The sequence below is a fragment of the Clytia hemisphaerica genome, unplaced genomic scaffold (genome assembly GCF_902728285.1).
Source record: "Clytia hemisphaerica strain Z4C2 unplaced genomic scaffold, Clytia hemisphaerica genome assembly, whole genome shotgun sequence".
NCBI classification, from domain to species: Eukaryota; Metazoa; Cnidaria; class Hydrozoa; order Leptothecata; family Clytiidae; genus Clytia; species Clytia hemisphaerica.
The window spans coordinates 762,466-778,829 of NW_027104207.1; the positions used below are offsets into that span (position 1 = coordinate 762,466).

The following is a 16,364-nucleotide window of genomic DNA, read 5'->3' on the forward strand; positions in this document are numbered from 1 at the left end:
TTTTCTCAGTTTTGTCTTCCAGAAAGAAAGCCAAATTCAAGATAGGTACTTAAATGGGATAAACTTTCGTTGGGATTAAATTTTGCGGTTGGGCCTATCCGCGAAACTCAAGAATTTTGCGGGGACTTAATTTCGCGGGTGGCACTATTGGGTGTCAATATTTTCACGATTTTGTGACTTTCACTGTCAAATCATATATGTTGGTTGTTGAAATACACATTATTTGTGCCTCTTTGATGCAAGTAGCCATTCAAAAAGTATTTATTTGACATATTTTGAGTTTTTTTTAGAAATATTTCGCGGATTAGGCCCTTCCAAATTTCCATTGGGACTTAATTTCGCGGATTTTCGTGGATGACACCCAAATCCGCAAAATCCGCGAAATTTAATCCCCGTGAAAGTTTATCCCATTAAAGTAGTCTGTACTCAGACCAGACCTACGGCTTATTTCAAAATTCATTGAGTAAACGCGAGATGCACCATGGTATAGAGTACAAGATAGGAAGTGATGTAAACTTTAAAGCTATTTTGGCAAGCAACAAAACATACGGATGAAGAACACTCATGGCTTATAGGTACCTCTAATTAGCGGACACCATTGGGGAAACTTATATACCTGATGAGGTTCCACAAATTAACTGTTGTGTGTACTTCCCTTCCGTGTTCGTTATGAGCTGTTCCCAAGATTTAGCTATTTATTTTTTGCACAATGACTCAGTACATCATAGCACCCTTTATTTTCAGTCATTTGTTTGGTCATTTTCTATCGACTAATGCGATCTAAAAAATATGGTAATTTTAAGACATGCCATAACTTACCCGAGGATGCTAAAAAGTAATGCCCATTTTTTGGGTCGCCGCAGCAATTTTTTTTCCCGTCAACCGACGAAGACCTACATCAGCGGCCGAAGACCTTCAAAACTTTACTTTGCATTTTCCAAACAACCGAACACCTTCGCTAACAACTGCTGAAGACCTGCAAGACTTATACTAGGTATTAAAGAATCGAAATGAAACTTTTAGCGAACAACGAAAACGGGTTTCCTTCATTTTTTCGACTTACCCTTGACATTACTTCGTCATCTTTTTCACGGTGATGCAAATAACAATGCCGAAAATATAACAGGGCACAATATCCGGTAGCGTGAAGGTATGAAAAAAGTGTGAAAAAAGAAAAATCTCAAAATCGACGAATATAAGAAAAATTGACTAATAATTTCTCCTAGAAAAACAGGATTTGAATTTGTCGGTAATTGGTCGATCTTAAAGCCTTTTGATTTCTTTTAATGTATCAAAAAAAAAAATTTAACTCGCCCGATAAAATACGACTTTTTTTAGTAGAGCTTAAGATTGCTCTGAACATTCTTACTATCAGTATTGAAGATTTTTAGCCTTCTAATATACGAAAATAAAACTTCGTCCGCGAAACAGGTTTATGTTCAATTTCGTTACCCGTTAAACTTTGTTTTGAAAACATATTTTCTCGAGCCAGAAAATAAAAAGTTCTTTATAAGCACACACGATTTCAGACTTAATTTGTAGACATAAAGTCGCTGGAGAATTTTGGAAGAAAGTATCAAGCAAATGAGTCCACCTTAAAGAAAACATTGCGATCGAAAAATCTAATCATTTGATGAAGGATTGCCAAGTTTACAGGCCTTTTTTAATCCAAATATTTTCTTACACTGATGTCAGAAACAATGAATCTCGTCTCGTCTAATTTCTAAAGCTTAAATGAGCCAATAAGATTTCACCTATGGATAAAGGAGCTCATTAAAAATGCACGATATATGAGATTGTGAGCATGCATACATCATAACTTTTTTAATCGGTGGGTGAGCTTCCCGTCCCCGGGGGCGAACTTGGTTACAATAGCATACATCTCCTGTTTCTTTATACCTCCATTCCGGTAGGTACAATCGGTGACGAAATACTTGGCACAAAAAGGAAATTCACCGGGGTGTTTCGAAACCACAATCGATTTGCAAGTGCTCTAAAGTAGGCTCGAAGGGTAGAGTTTTAATGCTAGACTTAAGACTTAGTAGGACCTTAGGATCCCAAAGTTCAAAAATGGTCCAGTAGGGCTTGAAATATAGCCTAGAAACCAATAAATCCCTCCCAGATCGAAATAATCGGTTGAAGGCCCGAAATTGACATTCTCGCTCGAACTTCAATTTTCGAAAAATGGTAAATTAGCCAAAAGTGCCAATGTGTTATGGCACTGATTGTAGGTCCGAAAATGTCCAGATAGGATTACTAGACCATTTTTTGAAATTTTCTCGAGATTTTATCAATCAATGTGTCGAAAAACTGTTTCCAGGAAATAATAACCGGTCTCTAGAACCGGAAATACTTTAATGGGATTAACTTTCGCGGATTTGGGTGTCATCCGCGAAATTAAGTCTCAATGGAAATTTGGAAGTGCCTCATCCGCGAAATTCTAAACAAACCTCAAAATATGTCAAATAAATACTTTTTGAATGGTTACCTGCATCAAAGAGGCGCAAATAATGTGTATTTCACCCAATAGTGCCACCCGCGAAATTTTTGGATTTCGCGGATAGGTCCAACCGCGAAAGTTTATCCCATTAAAGTACACGTTTTATATATAGCATGCGCTTGATATAAGCATGTGCTACGACCAAGGGCAAAATAATAGGGTGTATTGTATACCTTGGGTGTAAATTTTCGTGAGGATTATATTTTGCAAATTTCGTCTTTTTCGCAAAAATTCTCATACTCTCATCTGTCGCTAAATTCGCGAAATTTAATCCTCGCGAAAATTGAGTTTTTTACGCTAAAAATTCTTTCAGCTAAGAAACTCTCGAATCTCTCTATAATTCGAATAAATTTTCATTCATCGTAGTCGTTTGAGTTATGGAGACTCTACAGTACAGACAAAATCTCGTAATCAAACTAACGAAAAATGTAAAAATCTGAAAAAATTCGCCTATTCGCGAAATTAAATCCTCGCAAAAATTTACATTCGAAGTTAATCGCGATAATTAAATAATTCTGCGAGGGAAGCTGTCTTGATCGATATTTTGCCAGAGAGACCGGCTTTTCGGTTAATAATCCATAAAAAGTATCTTTTTAGCGAGAATCAAAACTGGTGTGCAAGGAGCCAGTTTTTAATATCGATTGTCAACCCAAAATGCACAAATCGACTTTTCCATGTAGAAAATCTCAAAAACACACCCCTAAATGAAGTATTGAAGCAGATCGTTCAAAATTAACGGTCAATAGGAAAAAAGAAAATGGAGAACTGGTATTTTCGATATTTTTCTTGGAATAAATTACATCTAGGCAGCAACAACCTGAAAAATAAAAGAAAGAAATCATTTCCAAATGAGGAACTAACGCCTTAAAGTTATTTTAAAAATATGTTGATTAGACTTAAATTAAAGTAGATACAGGTTAAAAACATCAAAAATGTATATTTTGTCTCAAATACAACTTCTTTAAAATAGTCCGAACGTTCACTAAGAGCATCTTTTTTACTAAGTTTTGCTATAAATAAAAGTCCATTGTTCTTACAAATGAATTTAAAGTTGATGTTTACAAGAAAAAAAATTACCTGGCATGCAATTCTGTCCATATCTCTTCTACCAGTGGATGTAAGTGTTCGGCCTCCATTTTCGTCTGTGGTAACCATTTTTAATCCTTCTAAAGATTGCAATACTTTACGGGCAACTGATGCAGATCCTTTTACGAAATGACTGGGTCGGGTACCATTGTTTTTAGCTCCACCATATACTCTACGAAGGGCACCTACACCAGTGTTTGGTCGCAAGTAAACGTGTCGTGCAACGGCAGCTGCTCTGACGTAATACCAGTCTGGGTCAACTGGGCCAATCTCCTTTGCCTTTGAGGTTTTGACGATTTCGACAAATTCAGGAACCTTCATTTTATTTGATCTGAAAGATGTTCAAAATAAGCTTAAGTTCATTCGCTTTTAAGGGTGCCTTAAATTCTTATTTTTCAAGCAATTTATTCAAATCTACAAATTTGACATCGAAAATAAAACTCACTAGAGCACTATTTATAATCTTTAAAAATGACAAAGAAAAAACTTTTTACCCTTGTGCTAGAACTTAAAATTCTTAGAGTGGAAGTAGTTTAAAGCCTAAGGAAAGGAAGCTCGTCGGAGTCGAAAAAAGGAAAATGATTATCGTGCTCTAGATTATCTTTTCAAAGGTGTTGATTTGCTAAAACTGAAGTATTGGTTGAATTAGTTACATTATCATTCAAGTAGTGGAATTTAAGCTGTGATTCTGATTTTGTTTAAAAAAGACACAATTTAATGTATCTTCCTTATGATGTGCTTACACAGAATTTTTGAACCAAAAGAGAGATTTTGTGTAAGTGTAAAACTTACTTTTTTAAATGGGCTGCAAAAGCAACAACAAATTTCTGTGGGCAAACATCCTTGACAGTAACTCCTGGCATCTAAGAGAATAAAGACAAAAAATGTTAGACAAACACCAAGGGCCTCAAGAATAAATTCTATGTAATACTACTCTAATAAAATGCTAACTTTTTTACTGAAAAGTAAAAAAAAAACTAATAGCTTTGTAAGCTAAGGTGCTCTTATTTTAGATTTAATACCCAATTTTTTAAAAGTTATACCCTTAAAGTTCCTCGAAACTTAGCACTTTGAAGCTCATCATGGCCCTTAAATTACTCTCATTTTCAGCAGTTTTTAATCTCATTGTTCTTATAAAAAAGATGACCTATAATTTAGCCGAAACTTGACTGTTTTTTATCTAAAAAAGTCCTGAATATGACTAGAACTGGCGCCAATACATATTCAGGCCAGGTTTTCAGGGCAAAGATCCAAAATTTTGTGGCTCTTAATTGGGGGCTCATAAATTTTTTTAGCAGCATTTGGCCTTTAAGAGAGAGAGAGAGGGGTGTGAAAACGTGATTCGGAAAGTCGGTAAAATCGTCGGTTTTTTTTGGGCGCTGTTTGCAGGTTCGGATCTATCCCATAATGGCGGGCATTGGCGAACGGAGCATGTCTTTGAATCATTATTTTTGTTTACTTAACCCACATTGAGTCCTGTTCAAGTTTTCATGTACCCTTATTGAAATTTTCATGTCAAAATTCAGCAACGTGGCAGGGCCATTACCCTGGGGGCTGAAAATAAGGGCTGCTTTAACGTTAGGGATCGTCGACAAAAAACTTTCAAATTTTTATAGGCATTGGGCTGATAAGGGGGTGGGGGTACATACCGATAAAAAAACAAGTATTGGGGCAAAAATCTTTTCAGCCAATTTCTCTCTGATTTTGCGCACAATCTCCCACTGAAAGCATACAATTTCACTTGCTTTCACCTTCGCGCACAAATTCGCAGCTTTAAAAGTAAAGTTTTGAATTAGCTTCGACTAGATGGTTCCCGTCGTCACACACGCCGGCTTAGCTTGCGCATCAAAAACCCTTAGGATGATAAAGATGGTATTGCTGATGCTCTCTAACTTTATTTTTAAGGAGAATTCGAATTAGTCCTTTTTTTGGACGGGGGTTTTATCGGAAGATAATGCTAATTTTCGCACTCAATCATAGATGAAAATGAAATTTTAAACACAAAATTAAAGCCACAACGTATCATCAACTACTTTTTCGAAAGACAATAAGATTTTTTGTCTTAAAACTGCACAAAATCCCTCTTTCATACTGGAATCAACCCCCTGGCAAAATTTGAGAATAACAGCTCAGCTACCATCTTGCGCTACACACATTTTCATAAACGCCGTCACCCAACGTCGCATCCGCCGAGTAGAGTGTTGTTGAACACATCAAAAGCACTTTGGATGGTGGAGGAGGGTAATAAGCTTGAATTCTAAGCCCAAAGAACGAAATATTGAACTGATTGAAGTTCGAGAAATCGTATACTTAATGTTTGTGGCGTCATTTGGGCCATCGAAAGGTCAATAAATTGTTTACTTTACTGAAATCAATTTGTCATTTACCCAAAAGATTTTCTCGATGATTTCTGATCCAATGAGGGGTCAACCATTGCTTAACCCTATTAGCCCCAGGGGGGGGGGGAGGTAGAATCTACCACGCTGGAGTTCTTTTGTTTATATCTCGGAGAAAAAAATTTCAAACGACTTGAAACTTTCTGGCTTTTAATAAAATCTTATTAAGAGTACTTGTACAAAATTTTAGGGTCATAGGTTGTCCAAATCAGGTTTTATGACTTTATTGTGAAACATGACATAAAACCCAGCTAAAATCCTTAAAACTCAAAATTTTAAAGTGCTGATAACTTCTAAACTATTTATTAAATCATTTTCAAATTTTGACACGTGATAGGCATTGATAATACAAATTTAAAAAATCTAAAGAAAATTTTTGAAAATGATGACGTCATCATGTATGACGTCATCAAATTTTGAAAATTTTACTCATCTTCAGCATAGATTTTAAGAAAAAATCTTCATTGAAATTGCAAAACCGGCAATTATGTTAAAGAACAGTCTTTTACCTTTCAGAATCTTCAAACAGAATCGAAATATCTTTATTGGTTCGACTGTAATAGACATTTTTGTAAACCATATATTTGGGCTTTTTTCCGACAGGTGGAAATTTTGTGATGACGTCATCAGTTTTTGAATGACGTCATCAATTTTTTTTTCTTCCTGGAAAATTGTATCATGATGGAGAACATCTGTACCAAATATCATGGCCATAGCTCTTCTAGATCGAAAATAATCGAGGTAGATTCTACCCCCCCCCTGGGGATACAAAAGTCAAAAAAGCTTGGGGCTAATAGAGCTAATTCTTATTCAAACTCAAGATATTGGATTTTTCAGGTTTTGATGACGTCATCGGACCCAAAATGGCTCAATTTGAATATATTTATTTTCAAAAGTTTATATATACCCACTGTTACCCCTCCCATCTTATTCTTCATAGAATTTCCGATCCAATGAGGGGTCAACCATCTCCTAACTCCTTTCCTATCTCGAGATATTGCATTTTCCCTGTTTTGATGACTTCATCAAGTGAAAACGCCCAAAAATTTAGCCAAATTTCAAAGTCACAATCAAGCCTTATAACCCCTCCCAACTTATTCCCCATAAAATTCTCGATCCAATGAGGGGTCAAAGACCTCCCAACTCCTTCTCAAACTCGAGATATTGCATTTCTAAGTTTTTCCCAAATCTGTGACGTCATTCGGTCCCTTTACCCCTAATTTTGTCAATGGTCAATTCGCGAATTTTGGAATTTTTGCGGTCAACAGGTACTTTGTACCCCAAGGGTCCCAAAAAACAAAAAACGTCAATTATTTCCACGGGAAAATGGGTTTTCAAATTTGCGAAAGATTTACACTGCAACGGCTTCTCCCCCAAAACGCTAATAGATTACCTATATCCATACACTCTTACGGCTATGTGAAGCTGCGATAGACTGAGATGTCTCTTAATTCTGGGCTAGCGTTACAGAAATTTTTCATAAACTCATTTAGTATAGTAAGATAAAAAACTATTTTTTCATTGGCAAGCCTGCTGCCGTTTCCTTTGAAATGTTGCGACTTCATTGAGTCTTTTAACTTTCGTTTTGATTAACAATATCAATGCGGGTATGAACAGACTCGGTGTTGGTGTAAATAGACAAATATTCAACGGTGACAGGTGGGAAGGCAAGATCAACGCGATGCCAGACATGATTGGAGAAAATTGTGTTATTGAAGATGTAAAAAGTTGGTTTTGAAAAAATTTGGCCGATAATAGCAGTCAGGGCCTCCTTGGTCTTTTATAACATTAGTTCGGATAGAATAAAAACATACCTGATCAACACAACCGAACCTTCTGTTCTCTTTCCTTCCTAACAACTTTTGTTTTTGGTTATATAGGTTTTAAAATTCACAAGTAATGAACCTCTTATAGCTTTATCTGAATAAAATCTACTTGAAAACCTTGTCAGGCTTCATTTCAAACGTTTTTTATCCACGTGTTGAATCGGTTTCCCGATAATTAAAAATTGGAACTTTCCCGTGGGCGCGATTGGGCTTGGCTGAGCGCACCTCTCTTATTCATTATCTAAGAATTGAAGCGGGCAAAGGTTATTTGAAGATATTTTCAGTTATAATCCAAGGTAGAACAAACTAAACATAGAAAGGAGGTGTTCTTTCGTGCTCTTTATGATGATCAGTATTTTATTTGAATTCTATGTTTAGATTTTTCTACCCAGCCCCGTTGCTATGTACTTGCGACCTGTTGCTAAGACCTTTGCTTAAAATCGAAAGCAAAACCAAAATAATTTGGCACACACTGTGCCATTTGCGTAATATTGATAAAGTGAAAGGAGGTCCTGACTGGATAAGAGCAAGGGGGAGGGGGTCTGAAGCTTATCGGCCCATTTGAAAGTTTTTTGTTGAAGACCCCTTAACACTAGGCTGCACGCATCCCCAGAATTTATTTTGTTATAGGGGATGCGTATCGTGTATGAAATTCTCGTCCGAGAGTTACCTCAAATTTGGGGTAACCGAAAGTTGCATAAATTTACATAATTTTGTTACATCCAATCACAGAAAGAGAAAAATGACGTCATTGTGTTATTGCTTTCATAATTATAAATTTTCATTCACTAAACAAAGAAAAAGAGAAGTTGTTGTACAGCTGTGACACATAATCTAAAAAGAGAAAAGAAAAGACTGGGGTAAGCTGGGACAGGAATATCTTAGACGATACGCATCCCCTATATCAAATCGTATCAGAGGGGATGCGTGCAGCCTACCTTAACACATGCGCGCGCACATTTAGTTTGGCAAATTGAAGATGGCTGCATTAGATTCTGTTGATTGTTGACTTAATTCATCGGGATTTACTAGATCTTAAAAAATTCCATTAAATTTACTACCGACCAACCGACCGACCGACTGGATTTGAAGATGTTTTCGGACCCAAATGGAACATATTTTTGATTGCCGCCTAACAGCCAAATGCCACTAAAAAATTTGAAAATCGCAAGTCGATCAACGGCCCCCTGATAAACGAGCACAAGACAAGTCATTCACAATTCTATACCAGCCTGTGATATTTATCCCCAAAACAGATTGGTTTCAAAATTTAGCAGCTGAAAACCCATAACCCAAGCCAAACCCTGTGCCTGTGCAAATGTGTCTGAATGCATCCCCTACAATTTTGAACACAACTGGTGGAGCACACTATTTTTCCTGACCATTTCTGAGAAAGAATTGGATGGATATCTCAACCAGGTATATCCATTTGTATATAGGCAGATAAGTTACTACAATTTTTTACTAAATTACTGACTGAATAAATCTTTTCTTGCTAAACATCCACCACATAATAATTACGACGGGGTACATAATGCATAATAGTATTGTGTAATTTACAGAACGATTTTATATTTTCTAAAACTCTCCTTTGTAGAGGCTAAAACCATGAAAAGCCTGTTTAGAAGTAAACATTCCAATGAGAAGGATTTTCCTAGACATGATATTTACTTTTTGAATCTGAACGAAAGAGAAATTAATCATTCGAATTATAACAACAAAGGGTTTTCCGTCAGCATAAATAATAAGAAGATGCAACAGACCAGATTGATCAGAAAGGTTTCCCCCTTCTTCTTTCTCCAACAAAGGTAAACACATAAACATTCTAATGTGAAAAGATTCGAAGTTAATTTTCTTTGATCTAGCTTTTGCATGAAGCTCTTTAATTTATATTAGCTTATCTAACAAAAAGCATTCACATGGTTAATGATTTTTAAGAGGAAAAACCCATTGAACTTTAATAGCAATTGTTCGAAAAGATCTCTGAGAAAACCCAGAATAAAGATCTTGCGAGAGGCTCTATCTTATAATTCCTGCATTACTAAAAATAGACAAAAAGAATGACAAATTTCATAAAAAACGACAAAAAAGAACAAAATTTCATATTTTACCATCCACAACCCGACTGAAAGTGACTGTACCACCCCTAGCGATTCATTTCTCTTTGATTATCACGGAAAATAACTACTTGTGGTCTAAAAGAACAACATATTACGCATGCGTGTTATTAATGCAGGAATACACCTTATCGGAAATTCCCCCTCCTTGCGTTGTTGCTATGCAACACTTTTTGGGAGGTAAACAAAGCTTGATATTGCGGTTTTCAGGCAAAAAGCCTTACAAAACACCCAAAATATTGATGCCGAGAGAGCCTCCAAATCAACTGAAGTAGGGTGGTCAGAGGAAATTTCAAACTTACTTGCAGAATACCAAACCAACTTGAATGGAAAGCCATAACCATCAGAAGAAAAATGAGGGGTCATTTACCTTCCAATTCTTTAAAGTCCCAAAGATATTACATTTTGAAGTTCAATTTTTCAAGCATTTTTGTGCACGCATCGCCAGCCATTTTGTACCTTCATTACGGCACCAAAAGCGAAAGTGTTTTATGAAAAATTCCGCGCGAGAGGCTTGGTGCGAGTTTTATTTTCCGTAGATGTAGCTGAAACGGGGGTAATTACACCATAATCTTTCCCTTAGCGCTTGCCACCGGAAACAGCTTGATTCTTACTTTTTTCACATTTGGAAAGAAAAAACATTGTTCTTTCTAAAAAACTCACGTTCGATAAAAGAATTTGATTTTTTCATTGAAGAAAACGCATTTTAAGTACATAATTTGACTTCCTGAAAAATATACGTTGCTCCAACCAACGAACGTGGTACGTCTCAAAAGCTAAACTGTTGCGGGGAACGATGCAAAAAAATCCAGGTCGATAGCTGTTTCGGGTGGCTAGCGCTTTGGATTTTAGAACCCCCGGATAAAAAATTTTGCCGTGCCGCGAACAAGAAGTTTGAAAAAACTCACCCGCGAGTACTCATTTTCTAATTTTGAAGGAACATGAAGACATGATGTGCTGATTTTTTCTGCAAAAGAAAGCTGAATAAATTCTCTACACTTTGGAAAAAATACTTATGTTAAAAGAGGTTTCTTTCCTTGAGATATGTAAGCTTGAATATTTTTTTTCGAAAATCTATGTTTTGTTACTGCCGCACGCGTAAGGCCCGACCTCCCTAACTGAAGAAACACCGAAGTTGTTGTTTTTCTCTTTCTAATAGCTTCTGCTAGCATCTTGAAAGCTTTGTTCTGTTTGTTTTTTTCAAATTCAGTGTATTTTTAGGAACATAAACAAGCCAGATATAAGCAAACGAGTTCTTGTTTTACGCGGGAACTTTTTTACAGGCGCATGGAATTCATATTTACGTGACGGAAATATAGTGTTGAAGCTGGGCCGTACTATGCAAGCGTACACCATGTATTGCAAGCCATACCGCCGCTACTCGCGCTACCATTTATGTTTACCTCCAAATTTCAACGGATCCATTTTAACGCTATTGTTTTTGTGGAATTTCCGATAAGGTGTATTGTCAGTCGAACCCACTGTGCTATAAAATTTACGTTTTAGAGTAAGGCGGTCATCGAAAAAATGCTCTGTTCGCGTGACAACAGGTGTTAAAAATGGGCCATTCCAGAAAAAAAAAATTACCCCCTAATGGATGACATCAATTTTTGACATAAACTTTGGCACAGAATTCCAGGCAAACTTTAAAGAGAAAGTATCGGAATTCCATGAATTTTACTTAATTTTGCATTAAAGTATTGGAATCAGTTGGAATTCCATGATTTTTTAAGGTTACAGTAACGGAATTCCACGGTTTTGATAGGTATTTTGTAAATTTGTTACGGAAATTCCGGACTTTCTTGAAATCAATTTGCTACGGAAATTCCATGTCGTCATTGGGGGGTACGATAAACTGGAATGCCCTGGGCCCTTCCAGAAAAAAAATACCCCCTGATGTGATGGTGACATCATTTTGAAAAAAGTTTGGGCACGGCCCAGGCAAACTTTAAGAAAGTATCGGAATTCCATGAATTTACTTAATTTGCATTAAAGTATTGGAATTCCATGATTTTTTTAGGTTACAGTAACGGAATTCCACGGTTTTGATAAGTGTTTTGTAAATTTGTTACGGAAATTCCGGACTTTCTTGAAAGTAATTTGCTACGGAAATTCCATGTCGTCCATTGGGGGGTAACGAATAAAAACTGGAACGGCCCAATATACGGAGGAGATTCTTTCGTGTTTTTTTCTACTCTATACTACGTTCTGTAAAATACAACTATGAAAATCAAAATGGCAACAACCATTTTCAGTGGATAATGGATTTTCTTCATCATCCAAAATTCAAATTTACAGCTTTCTACCTTTTATTTTCTGGTAGAAAATGGTTTATTTGTTTTGTTGAAAGTATTATCTCTCAGATTATCCTTATAATAGCCTCTAAAATTGACATTTTTCAAATATTATGCATTATGTTTTATGCATTTTGTACCCGTCGATAATAAATATCATGTCTGATTTTGATATATTTCTCTGTATGATATGAACCATGAAGTAAACCAAGTACATAGCTGTGCTAATAATAATAAACTCGTTTAAAAACACAACAATTTTCAAACGCCATCAAAAGTCTGCATCAAAATAAAATCACTTTCTCAGTACCTTGGCAGAGAGTTGTTATGCTTCGTCTTGATGAACGAAAATTGAAAAGACCATGCCGGTGTTGATGTTCCATTTTGGGCTCTGGTGACGAAGTTTTCTATGTGACTATTTTACAGACGTAAATTCAAACTATGGTGTTTCTTTTAATTGTCTAGTTTTGACCTAAAACAAACTGAAACTTAAATTAAATATAATTTCAAAATTTTTTATTCTAATTTTATGGAGTTATTAGTTAAATTATGTAAATAATTTACCAAATTTTTGGTCTTCACTTTAGTTTTATGCTTTATAAGTTCACCGGCTTCCGTAGAAGTGGATTTTTCGACTTTTCTTACTGCGCGGGACTTCCAATTCGGAAGGTAACCGTCCAGCAAAAGGTCGGTCAGCCAGTCGGGTGTTTAAGATAAAAACTGCAATTATTTTATTGCTCTTTTCGGAAATTATTGCCGAAAACGGCAATTTTTTTAACGATGAAATGCTGAATCAGCAGAAAAATAAAAAGGTAAATAAATGAAAATTGCCGTTTTCGGCAATTATTGCCGTTTTTGCAAATAAAAGTTGATTTTATTATTGAACACGTGGTATTTGACAATTCGCGTAGCCCACGTGCCTCGTTTAGTTTTGTTTTTCACTGGTTTGTGGAAATGCGATAGCAAAATCGAGTCATATGTAAACAAATTTACAACGGGGTTTTGTTATCTCTTTCTGGCGGTTTCGGATCGATGCAGGATCTTTTAACTTATTATTTAGAACTTTTCATTGTATTGACAACGAAAATTGAAAAATCACTTTTAAAAATCGAAAAACTTTTACTCGATGCAATTTTACTTTTTCAAACCCTGACATTTTGCCCTTAAAAGGAAACCATTTGCTGATTAGCATTTCATCGTTAAAAAATTGCGTTTCGGCAATAATTCGAAGAGCAATAATTGCAGTTTTTATCTTAACACCGCTTCAGCAGTCAGCAGTCTCAAGAATTTAGGTTGTCATAGACTCGTTTTTCAAAAGTCTTTTTGATGTGATCAGGGGGGGGGGGGCAGAATTGGGTACAGGGTCATGACACGATGACACTGGTCAGGGTCAGGTTTCTGGGCTTGTCTGGACAAATTTTAAATACCTAGGTCGACCCCTGTATTTTTATTAGAATTAAGTTTCTATCAGGGGTGATCCCTCTACCTAATCTGGTATAGTAGTAGTAAATACATTATGGTATTCAATTCAAAATGTGCATGGGCCATGGGGGAATGGAAAATCTTTTCAATTGTTTGTTCTGGCACATAGCTGTCAACTTCGCCTCACCAAAATGCAGGAGAGCTCAAAGTCTCAAAATTGGAAAATCGGGAAAGATCAGGAAAATTTTTCCTCCAAATCTGATTTTATCGAAAGTTTTTTTGGCTTGGGGAAATCGAGGAAGATGGAAGATGTAAATACCAAATCAGAGAATTTTTCATCCCAATTTTCCCAATCTGGAAAGTAAGGCATGTACGCCCGATATCTCAGGCACAGACTTTGGATTTCATAGGCTTACACAAAGGCTACGCCAAGAAATCTCTGGTGTAAATATTCTCTTCTTTCCAGACTGGCAATTTTCCTAAATGAAAGAAAAAATCCTGAAAATGCGGGTAATTTGGCGCACTCAATGCGGGAGAGTTGACAGCTATGTCAGTGCGGTTGGAACTTCGATATTCCTTGGTTAAAAAAGCTATACCTGTTTTCTTTTCTCTTTACAGAATAAGCAAGCCATCAACACCAGATCAACACCAACAAATTCCACACATTTCCTCCTCAGACACTTTTAAATTATTTGCCATTATGACTTTCCTGAAGCGGTTCCAAAATTAACCAATCGGGTTATGTATTGGGATTCCTATGGGAGCTCTTTTCAGATATTTGTAAAATAGCTAATCGACAAAAAAACTTTTCCTGGGGGTTTGAAAATAAAACAGAACACTATCATTTGCTTTTTAATTAGCAGTATAGACCTAACTCTTCATACAAAAATTACGGGAAACGCATATTTGGACTTTGTACCCTATGCTGCACGCAAGCACGTACGCTAAAGTCCTGCAAAAGCGGGACGAAAATTAGTTTTTTGAAGTTTGCAAAAAAACGCCACATAGAAGATCTTTCAAATTCAGTATGTGAATAGAGCAGTAAAAAATGCAACTTTTCTATTTTTCACTTTTTTTGCAAAAGTTCTAGGAATAAAAATAAAGGGATAATGATAATTGAATACTATCCACTGATGATCTGCGGCACTAATTTTTTACAGGTCCCGTCGTATAGTGGTAGTCGACCTTGGCTTCTGTGCTGGGGGCCAGGGTTTGATTCCCACTAACGGCAGTTCACTTGGCAAGTGAACGTTCCTTTGCCCGGGTCAACCCATGCCATGTGAGGGGAATTGGGTAGTCAGTTCAAGGTGCTGATTGGACGCTCATTAGTAAGCGTCTATAGAGAATAGGCCTCTAAAGCCTCCTGCAACTCAACCAAATAGAAAAAAAAAATCTTAAAGCTAGAATCGCTTTGCGTACTCTGCGCTTGAGAAACTGATTGACAGATTGAAGTTTTTCACCCGAGCGGGAGTTTGCAGGCGTTCTGCAAGCGTTCTCGGCTTAATCCTCAGACTGCGCTAAAAATGGTAGACGTAGCTGTGATAGATCATTTCGATGAAAGTTGTTGGAATGTTTACAAGTCTCTTGACAGAAAATCTTTTGTTTTATTGTCACCAATGATGACAGTGTCGTTATTAATTTTGTTAGATCTGACATATTGATGTTTGTAAGTGTACTTTATAGTTTTGATTCCCATTGAAGAATCATATTCTGGTTTTCATGTTATTAAATGCTGTTTTAGACCTTTAGAGCTAGCCTAATTAGGCATATATTTAAATTTGAAACTGTTTTTCTTTGCTTAGGCAAATACTTTTTTATTTATTGGTTTACGGATCCGCCGACGTTATTTTTGCCAAAATAAAATAAAAATAAAATAGAGATTTCAAAAAATTTTATTTACTTTTTCTCCTCCGAGCTTCAAAAAAGAAGAAATAAATAAAAAACCTTTACTTAAACAGGAAAACAAAAGAACAGGAGAGAAAGAGAGAGGGGGTTAATTAATGATCTAACACAGCTGTGCACTATTCTGCCAATGTAAAGATACTTTGATCCTTCTCTTAATGTCAGGGAACTTCCCCATGGAATTTCCCTATCCACAAAAAACAAACTAAATTATACAACTCTTTGTGTACACAGTCGATTTTCTTCATTTTTTTTATTTTTTTTGTAATCGTTTTTATTTAAAGTCCTTTATGTGATTGTTAAAATTCAAGAGTAGATATAAAAATAGGCATACCAGAAAAGTGGGATGGGGGAACCTAAGTGGGAACCCTAAGGGTGAACCCTAAATGGGAGCCTATGTCAGCCTTTACATATACACATATCAGTCTTTGTGTTTACATTTCTATGTTTCATTTTATTTTTAGTGTTTTTTATCCATAGACCCTATCTATAACAACATTATGCACTTTATTCTTTCGTCTTTAAATCTAAAAAATTGTTACTTTAGGAAATTTCATAAAATTTTATTTTATTATTTCCTCCGATTTCAGATTTTTAAAAAGAAAATTAAAAAAATTTGAAACATTAATTTTATTTTTATTTTTTTTCCATCCTCCTGTCCAAAACTTTTCCTCATAATGTCCGTAAACCAGAAAATAAAAAAGTAATTGCCTTAGTGGTCAGAGAGGAATAATCTTTTTTCAATCAGTGATTCAAGCTTTCATATTATTCCTTTCTCTATAGAAGGGTGTCGGAATTAGACGAGGGATGTCGATATTAGA

At 35.9% G+C, this 16,364-nt stretch overlaps 1 protein-coding gene across 1 annotated transcript; it reads right to left on the minus strand.

Annotated features, from left to right (window-relative positions):
• Positions 1-3,266: 3,266 nt before the first annotated feature.
• LOC136815455 (small ribosomal subunit protein eS19-like) lies at positions 3,267-12,633 on the minus strand. Its single transcript, XM_067071910.1, has 4 exons — positions 12,530-12,633; positions 4,379-4,449; positions 3,578-3,917; positions 3,267-3,317 (listed from the first exon to the last, which is right to left on the minus strand). The coding sequence occupies exons 2-4, from the start codon at positions 4,447-4,449 to the stop codon at positions 3,303-3,305; spliced, it is 426 nt and encodes a 141-aa protein (XP_066928011.1). The 5' UTR covers positions 12,530-12,633; the 3' UTR covers positions 3,267-3,302.
• Positions 12,634-16,364: the final 3,731 nt, after the last annotated feature.

Bases quoted from the DNA above. Each gene is read 5' to 3' on its own strand.
- LOC136815455 (XM_067071910.1), bottom strand. From the start codon at position 4,449: ATGCCAGGAGTTACTGTCAAGGATGTTTGCCCACAGAAATTTGTTGTT. The intron at 3,918-4,378 runs GTAAGTTTTACA...AACATCTTTCAG, and splicing joins TTTGCAGCCCATTTAAAAAA to ATCAAATAAAATGAAGGTTC.